Here is a 16183-nt window from a genome sequence, read left to right on the forward strand (position 1 = left end):
CTAACACTTTCATCCTTCGCGGAAAGAAAGGTTTTGGATAGTTGCCGTGCCTGAAGTTAAAGGATAATTTTGGTAGACAGTTGGGTGCGTTACATGGTACATACATGTCAACAATACGATAATATTCGTTTCTTATTCTATGGTGAATGATGAGTATTCACATTCCATTAATGATAAATTTTTTATAACTCGTACGTAATGAAATTTTTACATGTAGACTGCCCGAATATCTCTGCATTACTGGACATGAAATATCTTTACTGACAAGCCTAACTCCATTAAAATCATCAAATTGTAATCATCATTAAAATCATCAATCATCTAAGTAAAAGTGTAATTTCTATGATGGTTCTAATAGAGCCTTTACAATTCTGCTACCATGAAGGATACTGGAAACAATGACAACTGCTCCAAAAGGAGATGTGTAGAATGATGAAACCGATATAGTGATTTTTCTCGATTTGACCTTAACATGACCTTAAATCTGACCTGACAAGGCCAAGTGGATCTCGGATTCGAACTCAGTAACCCCATAAACATATAATAACCATGGTTGCCTCCACCATAGGGGATATTTCTCGGTTTGACCTTGAAGTGACTTTTAACGTGACCTGAATCGGACTCGGCGACCTCGAAAACATAAAGGTATAGTTGGCTAGTCCGATGCACAGATTTATTTTTGTGGGGCTGTGTTATTAATTAATAACGTGTCTCTGGTGTTGCAGCTTTTAGCATATCTTGATATTAATGCCAAAGTAACTCCTATAGATAAGAATTTTAGAAAAATTTTATTTTATTTACATAATATTTTCACATGTCTGCCTCCAACTTTGTTAAATTATATATTACGTTTTTTAACAATATAATAGAAAACTTTTATTTATATTGTATTTGGCATATGTTTAAAAGTTTTAAACAATATTTTGACCTATATAATAACAATTGTAAAAGAAATGTAATAATTCACGTTTTAATGCCGTTATCTGAAGATGGGGTTAAACCCGAAACGATCGTAATGAACAATATAAACTATGTGCGTTTTTTTACCAGTATCCCAGGAAATAAATAATTTTCAATAATAATAATTAACTAATTATATGTTTGTAAACATTTAAAAAGAAAATTTCCATAAAATTTAATGTAACATCTGATTCCAATAGTACCAATTTTTGACAGGTCACTTTATTTTATTTAAGTTGCAATCGATGCCGTAGAAATATTTATACAGACAAATATAAATGTTACATCTTTATGTTGGGCACGCAATGTAATAGAAAAACATTGTACCCTCGGTCACGCACCGTTGAAAAGCAATTTTACTTATTGCGATTTCAGTTGGTGCTGATACAACCAGATTTCTTTTTTATACATAGATACGTTTTTTGAATAAACGGACCCGGACATCGAAATGGTTTTAGGCAAAAAAGATTTCACTGAAACTCATTTCTTTCTACCCACCAGACAAGGTTTCCATTCAATTAGGTTTAAATTTATTGTTATTTTTATTGGGTAGCAATGTTCCCCCTAATTTTTTCGCTGACTGCGCGGTACAAAAGTATATGGGAGCAAAAATGTTTAAAAATTTTTGTGACCCTCTAAATTTTACTTTTTTTAGTGAAATTTGGGTTTTTGGCCATTTTTAGATGCAATTCTTTTATAAAATGAAATTTTAAAAAATCGTGAATAAGCCCATTGTGAGCATAATATAAAAACGGCTGCGAAATATCGAAAAATTAGTGCGCGACTGCGCATCCACACAGCAACTTTGTTGGGTAATCTATATAAGGATATTTAATCGGGAAAAATTTTGTTGTTAACACAATTACATTTAACATTAATTTATACGTGAAGTCAAAGTCATTATTGTTATTTTAAAAGTAATTACATATGCCTGTCTTAAAAACAAACAATTTTTGAGAAATGTGCTTTGAATTCTTTTGAGAACTTTTATATATTTTTTGTTTTAAATAGATTATATAAATGGATTGAAGATCACAACACACAATTAACAATTAAAGTAAAAAACATTTATATAATAAATGTCCGATATTTATATTTTATTCAAAATAAAAAATTTCAATTAATTTATTTGCAATTTTTCAAGATACAGTGTTTATTTTGAACATTAATACTCTCATATTTTAGAACGCATTATATTAACAATGTATTACCGCACAGTATAGTTCTGTATACTACATTTCTACATAATAAATTAATGTTTTATACAAGATTTGTAGTTTTACACTCGTATTTTCGGGTCTAATGACTAAGGTATTGATTAAACTGATTGACGTTTCGAGAGACATACTGGTTTCTTCAGGAAAACAATTTCTGGAACGGGGCAAAGGATATTGTTTAAAATTGTTGCTGAAACTGTTTGAGTTTCTTCTGAAGAAAAAAGCGATATGTCTCTGGCAACGACAAGAGACCTTAACCAACGATGTGGCAAATTTGATGTAAAATTCAAAAGGAAGTGAAAATGACCAATGAAACGTTAATCTTGATGACTAAAAGAAACTGACAAATGAAGAAATATAAAAAAATGTAGTCTTCACTTGTAAGAAATAATTGGAATATAATTAAAAATGGTAGAGTTGCAGCTCTTGTGACTTATGAACTCACGTACCTACTACCGCTGAAAATGTCGATACAGAGTGTTATAGATAAGGAGGGCTATGTCTAGAGAGCTCAGAAACTTCGCAAAAATAATAAATCTCACAATAATATTTTTCGTTTTCCAAATATAGTAATCGATGCACTCACATTTTCTTTTAGAATTAAGGAACGCTGTGTTCGATTTACATAAACTTTCTCGACTAATCGTTTGCGATGTAATCGATAGATTGTATTTAAAAAAATCTACAGAGAATATTCAAATTTAATATAACTTTTTGTAAAGTCAAAATAGAGTAATGGTAAAATGAACAAAAATAACTTTCTACGGGGTGTTCAAATTATTTTCCCGTTATTCCTATCGAATTGAGACAAGAGTGCCTTTTTTGTTTATTTTTGATATTTTGCCTTTCATAAAATCGATATCCTGACATCTAGCTGATGAGATCAATTTTTTTTCTCCATTATCAGTAGGTATGTTGCAAATAATAAACCTGAACTTCTTCCCAAATATCATGTGAATTGAATACAATTTTCCGAATAAAAATATAGTTCTTCTGGAGTATATTTCACGAACAATATTTACGAAACTACGGATTTTATGACAGATTATTATCTACATAATGATAATAATTAAATATATATACATATATTATATGTATATGTATTTGTGATAATTATCTGAAACATAAATGTTAATTATAATTTTAAATTAGATCGCTACTAGCCCAGAGAATAAAGATAAAATTGAAGTAAATATACTACTTGTTATTAAATAACTTTTCTACGTAAAACTTATAAACTTAACAACCTTATGTATTATTCTCAAATTACGATTATAAGTATATCTACGACCTCTTGTAATCCTTACCGATTTCATGGCACTGAAATTATAGCGAATTTTATTTTTTACCATTTCTAACTATTTTTAATAGCACTATCTATGATTATTCATTAAATGAAAAATCATTATCTACGTTCTTTTAGTTCCAAGAGCGATAGTTATAGGTATATTTTTTCAACACTGTTGTGATATTTTATCCCCCTTTATTTATATCATCAACCTAAGCAAACATTTATTATGATCCTGTAGGCACTATAAATGTAAATTTGCCTTTTTTTCTCTGAATATGTCGCTTCAGGTTTTAAATAATCAATAACTATGCAATTTCTTAAGTCGTTGATATGGCAGCAAATTGTAAACCTATTACCCTTAGTAAAAGTAATCTGCTTTACTCGGCTTTCAGAAAAATACGGAAAAATATTAGCACAAAAGATGTTATTAAGGAGATTTTTTTTTTTGTTCAAGACTTTATTTGATAAATCATAATATTCTGTTCAGAAATTAAAAGGTATTGAGGTAAGTGATTTAACACCTCAGATTTTAAGGAACTTTATCTTACATTCTTACATTGTGTAGAAAAGTAGATAATTCTTTAAGTAAGAGTTCCCCAACGTAGTATATTAGGTCCTATTTTGTTTTCTATTTGTGTGAATATCCTAGGTGTTTTAGGTAATAAGGAGAAAATAATATGTTGCACTGTTCATAGGCACAAGTATCAAATTAAAAAAATCGTTGTAATGAACCAGTATGCTATATAAAAGCATTGTAAGGTATAGGTCATTAGGATTATTTGCTATTTAGAAGAGCTATATACCCATGAACCGTTATGAAAATATTAGATGGTTAGAGGTAATTTTGCAAGTGATTTATGTGAACGATACCTATCCATGATGACAACGTACCTGCAGTACATTCTGGGAAACTGGTAACCGCCCAATCACCGTGCCAACACCTCAAATTACTAGGACCCTGTACATTATAACCTTCCTCGCAACTAAATTCTACTACTTGCCCATTTGCAACATCAATAGTTTCATTCAAGGGTTGATCGGGATCTATGTTTAAATCCAGGGGTGTTTCGGCTTTAGACAATTTGTAAATACCATGCGGGGTAACGGGTACAAAACAAGGTACTAAAATAATTCAGGTAGGTATAGGTACATGAAAAACAAAAAAGGACGTTTTTGATATTTGCTTAGGGGGCGGTATGCACATATTTATTTGAAAAATTGTTTTGTTTTAATTTGGATTAGTTTTGATACCTGTCTGAAAATATAATTTTTTTATTGATTTCAGTCTCGTTTTATGATTATGTACTGGAAATTTTGATCAATTTGATTCCAAGCCAGCTTTTAGGTATTGGTTAAGACCAGTGACTATAACAAGAATATAGTCACTGTTAAGACTTACTTAACTAATTGAAGCAGAAGATTGTGAGTTAACTTAGTTCAGATATACAGGGCCTCCTATTCCGACATATTCTTCCACTGTCCTGGTGATATCGGTACTACAAAAAATATTTCCAGTAAACGTTGTTTCAAATCAATTTTTTCATATGTCAAGATTGTATTAAATTATACAAGGTGTCCCATTTCTTCTGGGCTCTACCCTTATCTAACTTATTTTTTTTAAATTACTTTTTATATTTCAGCATTATTGCATTCAGCAGTTATTGTTGAATTTAAGGCTTATTTTAATAAAAAGATATTAGGCATAAGTCGCACCATTATGGAGTTATATATGTTACTGTTAAAAAATACCTTTAGAGCATCCTTAAAAATATCAAAATATTCGAATACGAGCAGAGTACTGTAATCATTTAAACGACGACAATAATTTATTAGGATTAATGCTTTATTTGAATGAGGCATGGACACATTTATTTAATTATGTAAATATTCAGAATTATAGAACTTGGGCTGAAGAAAGATGCATAACTTTATTAAAACATCGTTACATCCTCAGAAGATCTGGGCAGCAGTTTCAAAAAGACGGATTATAAGCCCAATTTTTTCCAATAAATGGAGAATGACGATGAATGCAGTATGGTATTCTCAACATGACATATAGCACATACTGCAGCAAAAACTATAACTACTACTACTAGGTTTGTGGCCTGATCGGAGCCCTGATCCATAACATTAAATTTTTGTTTGGCCGTATCAAAAGTAACATATTTAATATATGTATTTAAAAATCCTCTCTACACTCTTGCTGGAAGCAGCAATTGAACATGAAATTAAATTATAACACTAAATGAACTTAAACATGTTGAATGCATGAAAAATAGAGTAAATTTATGTTTAGAAAACAAAGATAGTAATTTCCAACATCTATTGATAATTTGGATAATACAATAAGATTGTTTTATCTTCTATGCCGCTGCCTCAGAATGCTTTTCACGTTCACGTCACGTTAGTATACTGTTGCCTTTGTTATCGTGCGGATGTTGCGTAATTAATTCCTATCCGTTTGTGTTTATGGTGGTTTATTGTAGACAACTTAATTTGTTGCTTTTTTAATAAGCATTATAATTTACTAATAATTTATATTTAAATATTGAAAAACGTTTATAAAACAACAATTGAATTTATGATTTTATACATCTTTCAAAAAATTTCAATAGTTTCTAAAATTTTTGAGAGTGGAATATGACTATTTTGTAAGTAAAACTATAAAAATTATTTTTTCAGTTAAAAAATAAAATGCAGATTAAACTTTAGCTTTTATAAAAAAAAATGTACATTAATATGTACTCCACTGGACTATTTTCTGTCTTCGGATTGCATTTGGCGTAAATATTGTTGCCTACAGACGGAACTCAGGCATTGTTGAAAAAAAAAGTGACAATGTGAATTTTTTTGAGAATACAAAACCTACTCAAAGTAAAGTATCAAATAATAATAGCTTCCGCAATAATACAATTAGCAATAAAAATATGTTCATTGCTATCTCAGTAATCGTTGTCATTCGCCCATATGTAACAAACATGACTTTTTGTTCAATTTCACCCTTCACTTCCTCCGAATATTGAGTTTTTCCCCGACTACCTAAATACAGAAGAAAAACCAGAAATCAGAAAAAAAGAACGTTGCTTAGTTTGCTAATTTTATATTGTCAATAATGAAGAAATTAATTTTGTAATTTGGTTTATGATACTCTTTTAAAAATTGGTATTTCTTCTCAACTAATGGGACATCTTAACCAATACCTATGGGAAGTTGGACAAATGCAATGTTTTTCGTTTCTTACAAATTTGATTATTAAAATTGTTATTCATAATAGCAGTTTATTGATGTTAGAAGTAATATGTGAAGAATTAACCATTCATCTTTTTGTGAACAAATGACGCTAAAAAAAAGATGAGGCATCTATTCTGGATGCATCCTATTTTGACTACCTAGACGTTGGTGACCATAGTTTTTTTCTACATTCTATAATTTAGCAGAAAATAGCAAAAAAATCAAAATACAGACATTCTACTCCAAATTGTATTCGTATTATCACAAATACTTCAATAAGATCTTATAAGTTACAATTTCCTAACAATTTCAAACAATTTCATAATTTAACTCCCCTATGCAAATTCAGAAACCTGCTAATTGTAATATATGGGTACTAATACTCATAACTATTTTAAACATAAACGGTTTCCTTTCTAAATGCTACCCTTTAACAATCAATGAGTGAACTTACATATCAGACACATCGGCTTCGTTGGCCTCCATCTTCCTCGAACACATTTAGCAGTTTTGTTTTCGGGCATGTTTAAACCATATCCCTTTCCGCAAGCCATTTTAACAATAGTGCCAGGACTAAACGACACGTTCGGATCTCTGCCGTATTTCACAACTTCCACATTTACAAATGGCTCACTAGATAGAGGTTCGCAAGGACCTCGGTTCTTGTGCTTAGGCCTTTTAGTTTCACCCAGTTCATTAGTCGGCTTTTCGTCGTCTATATTATTTTTAATTTTCTTACTGGTTCTTCTGAGACTCAGTTGGGAGCCAGAGCTTTTATGACTTGTTCCAAGTGCTCTGCTACCGCTACCGCCCTTTAATGCTCTTTTAAGCCGTTTTCTAGAATGTTCTGCTAAGACTTTTGCTATTCTAGCTGATAATGAATTATGCGGTACGTTCCGCTCTTTGTTGTTATTTACTAAGAAATCATCCCATAAATGGTGCAGATAATTGTGGATATATCTTTTTTCTCTTTGACCATAGATAATTTTGTGGTGACGAATGAACGCTCTTTTATATTTCTCTATTATCACGGAACGCTTTCTTCTATTCCATCTGAGCCTTGGATGTTGCACAAGAATGCATCTAAAACGTTAATTAAAGGTTATATATATTTAATTATAGAAATACAGATATCTATCGGTATATGACCATTAAATAGAGCCCTGCCTGACATTCTTTGATTTCTTTAATCATTTCAGACGTGAATTTCTACTTTACAGTATCAAAATAGCAATAAAAATAAACGCATCTTCTTATGGAAAATAAATATAAGCATATTATATGGAAAATAAATATAAGCATATTCAACTTTTAGTATAAAAAGTAAGCCGCTACTCAGGTTTAGTTCGACTTGGCTGCATCGGATTTCGTCAATAAAATATATTTACTACTGATATTAGAAGCTGCGATCAAAAGCAGCACGACACAGTTGAATGGTAGTAGTAAAAATTCTATACTAATTTACATTTTTTTATAGATGAGTAAAATGTTTTATTAAGGTGATTACAAACATACAGCATTTACCACCCTAAAAAAAAAACAGAACATAAATTTCGGATAACAACTGTAATGTACCTGCGCTGCTTCTAAATCCACCTTATTATTTTGTCAAGAAGATTCACGAATGCATTTACCATAATTTCCAACAGAATGATGATATCCCACCAAATTGATTTATGAAATTCCGGGTTAAGGGATGTGTGGCATTTTAAAAAATTATGTATAAACGAAGAGAATAATATATCTATTATCATGTTTAATCTATGACAGAAATTTTAAATAAAGAAAACTGCATCAATTGCGTTTTGTTTAAGTAACTAATAAGACTTGAAGATTTGTTTAATGACACACCTTCAGCCAAACACTGCTGTTAAAGTACTTTAGTTGTTAAAAATGAATGCGTACACAATTCAACAACGAACATTTTGTTTGCAATGGAAAACGAACGGGAGCTCCTAAAAACTGTGTGCACTGCTGAATCCACAGCGATCTATACGATAGTAATTCTTGATTTTTCCGAATGAAATGTCCAACAAATTCTCCATAAAATGAAGCACTATCCTTATAAAATGGACCTTGTTTATAAGGTTCTGTTAACTGAGAATGATAAACATAACCGTCTTCAGTTTTGTATAGATACATTTTTTGATCGAGCATATGGATACCACACAGCGTCTCTTTATGAATGATGAGGCTCATTTTTATCTGAATGGTTATGTAAACATACATAACTTTCATAAATAGATCAAGAGAAAATCCATGTAAAATTCAAAGATCAATGTATTTGCGAAAGCGACAGTATAGTGCGCCGTATCGAAGTTTAGGAGAAAATGGTCTTTACATCACTATAACTCTACATTTTAAATACTTTTCTTAGGCCTCAACTGGAACAGTTCCATGGAAATTATTGGTTCAACCAGCAAAAATTTTCATGAAAGTACTTTTCGATCAACAGTTAATTTCACGTGATGGAAAGATCATTTGATCTTACCAAACCAGACATTTTTCATTGGGGCCATCTTAAGCTCAGGGCGTTTATGAATAAATTTGTGTTAACATTAATGAACTTAAGAGGAATGTATGTTATACTGTTCTTATTAAAATTATCAAAGAATTTTTTAATAAAGTTTCACTAGTTATAAATGTTTGACTCGCTCTATAATTTTATAACATTGATTAGTTCATAATTAAGATATGAATGAACTTTACAATTAATTACAATTATTAATAAAAATAGGTAAATTAATCTTGTCAGGTTCGATTTTTAGTAATGACACTACCACCTCAGTAGTCGAAACCGAAATGGTTGATCTATTTAACTTTAGTCAAGTCAAACGGTTTGCATCCATAATTTATCATAGGCTAAAATTGGCTAATTAAACAAGGAATTTCCTTATCTAAGAGCTAATTACGTCTTTATTACTGAAAACATGCCTTGTACAACTTGCTAAATTACTTAATTACTTGTTTGCTAACTCTTATAGTAGTTTGAAATTTGATTTTTAATTCAAAGTTTAAAAGGAAAATCAATATTAATAAGAAAATTCCATTTCAATATACCTATTTTCCAAAAGAAATTCTGACCAAATAGATGCCTTATATTTTCGAGTAGACTACGTGCTTACGAAAATACCCTTGGGTAACTGACAGTTCTATCTTCTTTTATTATTTAACTTTAATAATATGTAATACTAAAGACTAGGGAGTTAAATTTAGATTATAAATGCAGTTTTTTTAAACACCTAAACATAACAGCTGTATAGATATATAGTCGTACGAAAGTAACAAATTAAATATTTGATAATATGCATACTTTGGAAGTTGTCTCGGACTCCACTGTCCTCCAATACACGTCGCTCCTGGAGGACCTTCTGCCAATATATATCCTTTATCACAATCATACATTATCTGCTTATTGTTAGTAACTTTTTTCACATAAGGCCTATAATCATACAGGCCCATATTGCCCACTAATAGAATCTTACCATTTTCTACTATTCCAGGATAGGGACAATAAACTAAAAATGAAATAAAATTGTGATGTTAAAGTGTTTTCTATACAATATATATCTTACCTTCTTCACATTTCGGCACTTCTCCAGTCCAGTTTCCAAACGAACATTCCATTAAATGTTGACCTTTTAGCTGATAACCGTCCTTACATCGAAATCTTGCCTTCATTCCGTGTTCCATCTTGGGTGCCAGAACCATTCCATTTCTAGGTGACTTTGGCAAAAGCTTGCACCTTTAATACAATAAACTGAGTAAACACTCGCGCAAAAATAATAATGAAATCTCACACTTGCAAAGAACCCCTGGAATTTCAATTTCGTGTGGCAGAAGAATATTTAAATTTTAGCAAAACGAGATACTCTATCTTTTATAATCAATATAATTCCAGAAATAATGTCAAGTGTCCCATTCTTCTCTTTAAATTCCGTTAATTTTAAAGAACCACACATTTTTTATGTCAAATTGTGTTGCATATTTTTGGTCCATGTTATATAAAATCAAACTCTCTTTTATTTAATATACTCAGGCATTATAAGGGTTCTTGACATATTTACAACTCCTTATGTTTTCAGAATTCGTACCACTATTAAAATAACCTTGAACGTAAAATATTTAACTAAAAGTTTGTTTAAAACAAGTACTTAATGCTTATTACATCTTTATATTTAAGCAATAAGATTTAGATTATGTCTAAAAAATTGTCTTTTTTTAATTACTATTGTTATTAATATTATTTCATACTTGAATAATAAAAAAATCTGCTAGTAACTAGTCCCTATTTTTCTTCAGGAAATGCCATGTTTAATAATAATTGTAGATTCAAATATCCGGAAAAGTATTTGATTTTATTTCATTTTGATTGAAAACAAATTTGATTCTGTTTTCTGTTTTCGTGCTAGAATATTAATATAGTCATGAGAGTAATAAGATGTATGGGACGTTTTGTTTAAAATAAGGAAGTAGACTTCTACTTCCGGAATATAAAGAATCGAGTTGGCAATATGTGAAGAAAACGCATCGAAAAACCTCCCTTTATAAATTATCGGATTTTAATGTTAATTCTTCGTCTATGCACCCCTAACCAAAGAGCAAAGTTCATGATGACACTCATCAGACATAACAAAGCTCAATATCACTCAGTAGAACAAAATTATATACAGCGTGTCCCACTAGTGCGGGAAAGTCCAATATCTATGTTAAAATGAGGAATATATGGATTTTTCTTTTTACTGTGTTGCCACATTTCTCGGAATGTACAAATTAAAAATATATTCAACTATACAGGGTGTTCCACTTTTCCTGGACAGACACCAACTTTGGTTTTTTAAATGGAAACACACATTTTTTATATTTTTTTCGGATTCTACATAAAAAATAAAGGGTACTTTGTGTAGAATAGTTCTATTCAAATATTCACAGTTTTTGAGATATCTCGCTTGAAAGGTTTTTCTAGTCGATATTGGTTGCTTACATTTTCTGATACTGACAGGTTATACTAATAGCTACTAAGCCCATTTTTTTATCAGATGTTTAGTAAGGATGACTCTTCCGAATCATGCTCCAAAAACTGGCCTGCGTTATACAGGGTGACCAAAATATCATGTCAAAATTGCCAATTGAAAAATTGAAAAATCTCGATTTTTTTAAATGCAACGCCCTGTATATTTTCATACCATGAGATGCAGAATTAAATTCTCTACAACTTTGCTATACCTGCTCCTATACCAAAATTCATTAGTTTTTCATGAAATCTCATTTCTATGAAAAAATGCGAAGTTTACAAATAGCTTATATGTAAAATAACGTAGTAGGCTCCTGTCAAAGGATAATCTGTAAAATTTTCGATTCACATAAGGTTTAATAGAAAAGCGACAGTAATAATTGTGAAATGAATTACTCTAAAGAAGAATAAGTAAATATGGTGTACGCCGTAGGAGAAGCTCATGGTAACTGTTTATTGGCAAGTCGTATTTATCAAGCTAATAATCCAGATTTACAAAGATATCTTCGTACAAAGTGTTTTGTAAAACTGAAATGCAATAAATGAAAAACCGGCAAAAATGAAATAACGGCAAATGCAAATTATGAGAAGACAACAAGAACACACGCAGGCAGTAATCAGGATAGTTAAATTGACATTTTGGGATGTAAAGTCCAAAATACATCTACAATTTTCTTGACATAGCCCACATGATTCCAAGCAACTTTTATTAAAACTATTTTTCTATAAATTTTACAGTTGCAGAGTTACAGAAAAATCCCTCTTAGGTGGAACACCCTGTATATTACAATTATATAATGAATAATCATTGAAATAAATACCTGGCTGGTTCACATTTGGGAATAAAGGTCCATGTGCCGTTGTTGCAAGTGACTGGTGATAAACTAGCCAAAAATTCATATTGGGGGTCACAGTCGACGGAAAGAGCCTCACCGTGTTGAACTACAGTAGAAGTCGGCGCCGTATCATTTCTGGATAACAGGATTACTCGTCCTTGGGATACGTGAGGTACCACACAAGGTGCTGTAAAAAATATAATTTGTTAAACAAACAGAACGTTGTCTAAATTCGCATTTCTCTAAAAATGTACTTTCCGTCAATTGGAAAGAAAACAAAGATATACATTTTTGTACACAGATGAAATGAAGAATATATTTTATTTGTGTATAAGCAGACCCTCATTTTAAATTAAATAAACTATATTCCATCAGGGAAGCATTTATTGAATGAAAAAATTATTTTACTTAGTTTAAGATTAAGCATGTTTATAGATGCATGTAGATAAATGTAGATATTCTTGATTCAAGACAATATATCTGTGTTAATTTCAGTCAGTGTACAATGATTGAATTTCAAACGTTTATAGGCAGGAAGTTTATACGTAGCATCTACATTTCGTAGCTATAACCCCAACTGTTCTGAGGATTTTATGATTTCAAAGCAAGACGAAGTTGCTAATAATGTAACTTTAGCTCTAAGCTCCTGCAATAACTTTAAACTACATTTAGCAACATAAAGGATACCCATAGTGCTAACTATGGCGCCTAAGTAGAGAGAATATAAAGTCTCAGCCATAGCAGGAAGGGTGGATAAATAAAATTTAAGTCAGCTTGTTATATGTTGGTCTAATTACAGCATGTTTACGTAATGTGTACTAGCTGTTATTTTTTTCAGCCACAGTAAATCCAAAATAATTTGTTATCTAGTTATATTTGGATAATAGCGCTTAGGGTAACATCAATTTGCTGAAAATAATGCTAGAAATATACAAAGTGGTGATAAACATTAAAGCTTTTACTAGCAGTATTAGTTATTTTGAAGTTATAATGTCTAATGACTTGGAAACTGTCGAAGTGGTTGAACTAAACAATTTCCGAGCTAGTTGCTAAATATTTCCACAAAAATTCACATGCGAAAAATGAACATTGGAACTTGATCAAAATCTTTTTATTATGGTTCTATGATTAGATCGTTCAGTGTGGAACTTTGTACAAATGTAATACAAAGTTAAATCTAATGACTGGACTTTATGTCAAGCTAAAGTTCTAGCATCCATAGTTTTCATTAATGAAATTTTTAGGGCTTCCTTTTACTTCTAGATTTCTTAGCTTTACTTAAAATATGGATCAAGTTGGAAGAATCTAAGTACCATGCATTACTATTAAGAATATTAAAAGGACTCCGCACAAACATTATGGATTTCAGATCCCGGTGGATTTGTATGGATTTTTGATATTTTGAAACTGATGAAAAAGTGGATCAAAAAGGACCTGGGCACTAAGTCCAAAAAATTGACAGTTTTCAAGATACCGAGGAGCAAAGTCCCCTAAAATGAAACAATTCTTGGGACCGCACGATAATTAGATATAGGATTTTGGATCATATTATGTGCAATATTTTCATGTAGGTACATTTGGACCAATTAACTCCCATAATCTATATACTCTAATGTGTATACAGAGTGTCCCATTTCAAATTACACACCTGAATATCTAGTCATCACGGAAGCCACCAGTCCCAAAATAACCGTTATGAAAATTGTTGGGTTCGAAGGGGGACATCGAATGGTGACCTTCAATTTGACTTTCAAAGTCATTTGAAGGTCAAAATAATCTAATTTTATTAAATAGGAACCTCTATTTTTGACTCCAGATTCAAAAGAGCGCAAAATTGTACATTTTCTTTGGAATGACCTTCAACGGTTATTTCAAGGACAAAATATTTTAAATTTGGTATCTGAATATCTCGTCAGGGGAGCCACCATTCCAAAAATAACTCTTACAGAAGTTGTTGGGTTCGGAGGGGGACATCGGATGGTGTCCTTCAATTTGACCTTGACGAAGAAAAAGAGCCTTACGTACCTATCTAAACGTAAACGAACGTATCTATCTAAACGTAAAATTTTGTGCTCTTTCCGAAACCGAGGTCAAAAATAGAGGTTCCTATACAAAAAATTAGATTTGACCTTCAAATGTCAAGGTCACATTGAAAGTCACCATCCGGTGTTCCCCTCCGAATCCAACAACTTTTTATGAGACATTATGAGATATTTAGGTGCGTATAAGGGTAAATGGATTATGGGAGTTAATTGGGCCAAATATACATGAAAATATTGCACTTAAATATCTATTATATTCCAAAATCATATAGCTAATTACCGTGCGATCACAAGAAATGTTTCATTTTAGGAGACTTTGCGCCTTGATATCTCGAAAATGGTCCATTTTTGGACTTTGTGCCCATTGACACTTTTGATCAGGAGAATATCTAATACTAAATATCAAAAATCCTGACAAATCCACCGGGACCTGAAGTCCATAAGGTTTGTGTCAGGTCCTTTTCAAATTTTAATACATTGATATTGATAAAAACATTGTGTTTTGATATTTATGTACAATTAAAAGTATTATTATAATAGATATATTTGAACTTTTAATTAAGTGACTCATTTCAGCCACGGGACAATATATCTTTATTTACTTGTTATAAATTTGAAAAGAGAATAGATATTATCTAATATGTAATGTGCTGAAGTGAAATATTCTTCAAAGAGCATTACATGCTAATGAGCCATCTATCACGTACCACAACCATTTGCGTTATTATCTGGTATCGTGAAACTCTTTAAATATTAAAGTCATTTTTCATGTTTATCCGCAACAAGACAAAGTAAGCATTTTCCTTTAAAATGTTGATGCTTGTAGATTCCAACAGAATTAATTATTAATATACAGGGTGTTTCAGAAAGACCTCCCGTAAATTCAGGGGGTGATAGTACGACAAAGAATTAGAATTTTTTGTCATGAATTATATGTCTATCTCCTCTTGTTTTCGAGATACAGAGCGACAAAATAAAAATTTTTAAATATAATTTTTACGAAAATTTGGTATTCCGGGATTTTTAAGGACGCCAAATACGCTGGTCTAATTATTTTTTGGATATTTCATAGAGGGCGCTAGTTATGCTACATTCCTATTACATTTTAAGTTCTAATTTTTTTAAGGTTAGGTTTTTTACCATTCGGGCTCCAATTTCTAATGTACAATTTTATTTTCTAAAAATAATGTACTCTTGTTAGAACTTCCTAATGTGGACGGTTTTCGAGAAAAAAGGCTTTTAATTGAACTCTTACAATATTACGGTGTAGAAAATAAGTGACTTTTCTCAAAGTAGGCTTATGTCAAAACTTATTGATGGATGTCTCATAAACAACGCATACATTCTCAGTAATATTTTAAACTCTAATTAACTTTATATCAAAATTTTAGTGATTGTTAGTGACTGTAGTTAGTAATGACTAATTACAGTCACTAAAATTTTGATATAAAGTTAATTAGAGTTTAAAATATTACTGAGAATGTATGCGTTGTTTATGAGACATCCATCAATAAGTTTTGACATAAGCCTACTTTGAGAAAAGTCACTTATTTTCTACACCGTAATATTGTAAGAGTTCAATTAAAAGCCTT

At 30.9% G+C, this 16183-nt stretch overlaps 1 protein-coding gene across 1 annotated transcript in view; it reads right to left on the reverse strand.

The window, feature by feature from the left end:
* The window catches only part of LOC108917252, a 156189-nt gene that overhangs the window by 32836 nt on the left and 107170 nt on the right, over positions 1-16183 (reverse strand). The window contains exons 10-14 of the mRNA XM_023453976.1: positions 12535-12736; positions 10275-10444; positions 10013-10217; positions 7154-7782; positions 4360-4590 (exon numbers count right to left, since the gene is read on the reverse strand). Coding sequence (XP_023309744.1) covers positions 4360-4590; positions 7154-7782; positions 10013-10217; positions 10275-10444; positions 12535-12736 — 1437 coding nt within the window. The remainder of the gene's footprint in view (positions 1-4359; positions 4591-7153; positions 7783-10012; positions 10218-10274; positions 10445-12534; positions 12737-16183) is intronic.

The sequence above is a fragment of the Anoplophora glabripennis genome, unplaced genomic scaffold, assembly GCF_000390285.2.
Source record: "Anoplophora glabripennis isolate ALB-LARVAE unplaced genomic scaffold, Agla_2.0 scaffold22, whole genome shotgun sequence".
Classification (NCBI taxonomy): domain Eukaryota; kingdom Metazoa; phylum Arthropoda; class Insecta; order Coleoptera; family Cerambycidae; genus Anoplophora; species Anoplophora glabripennis.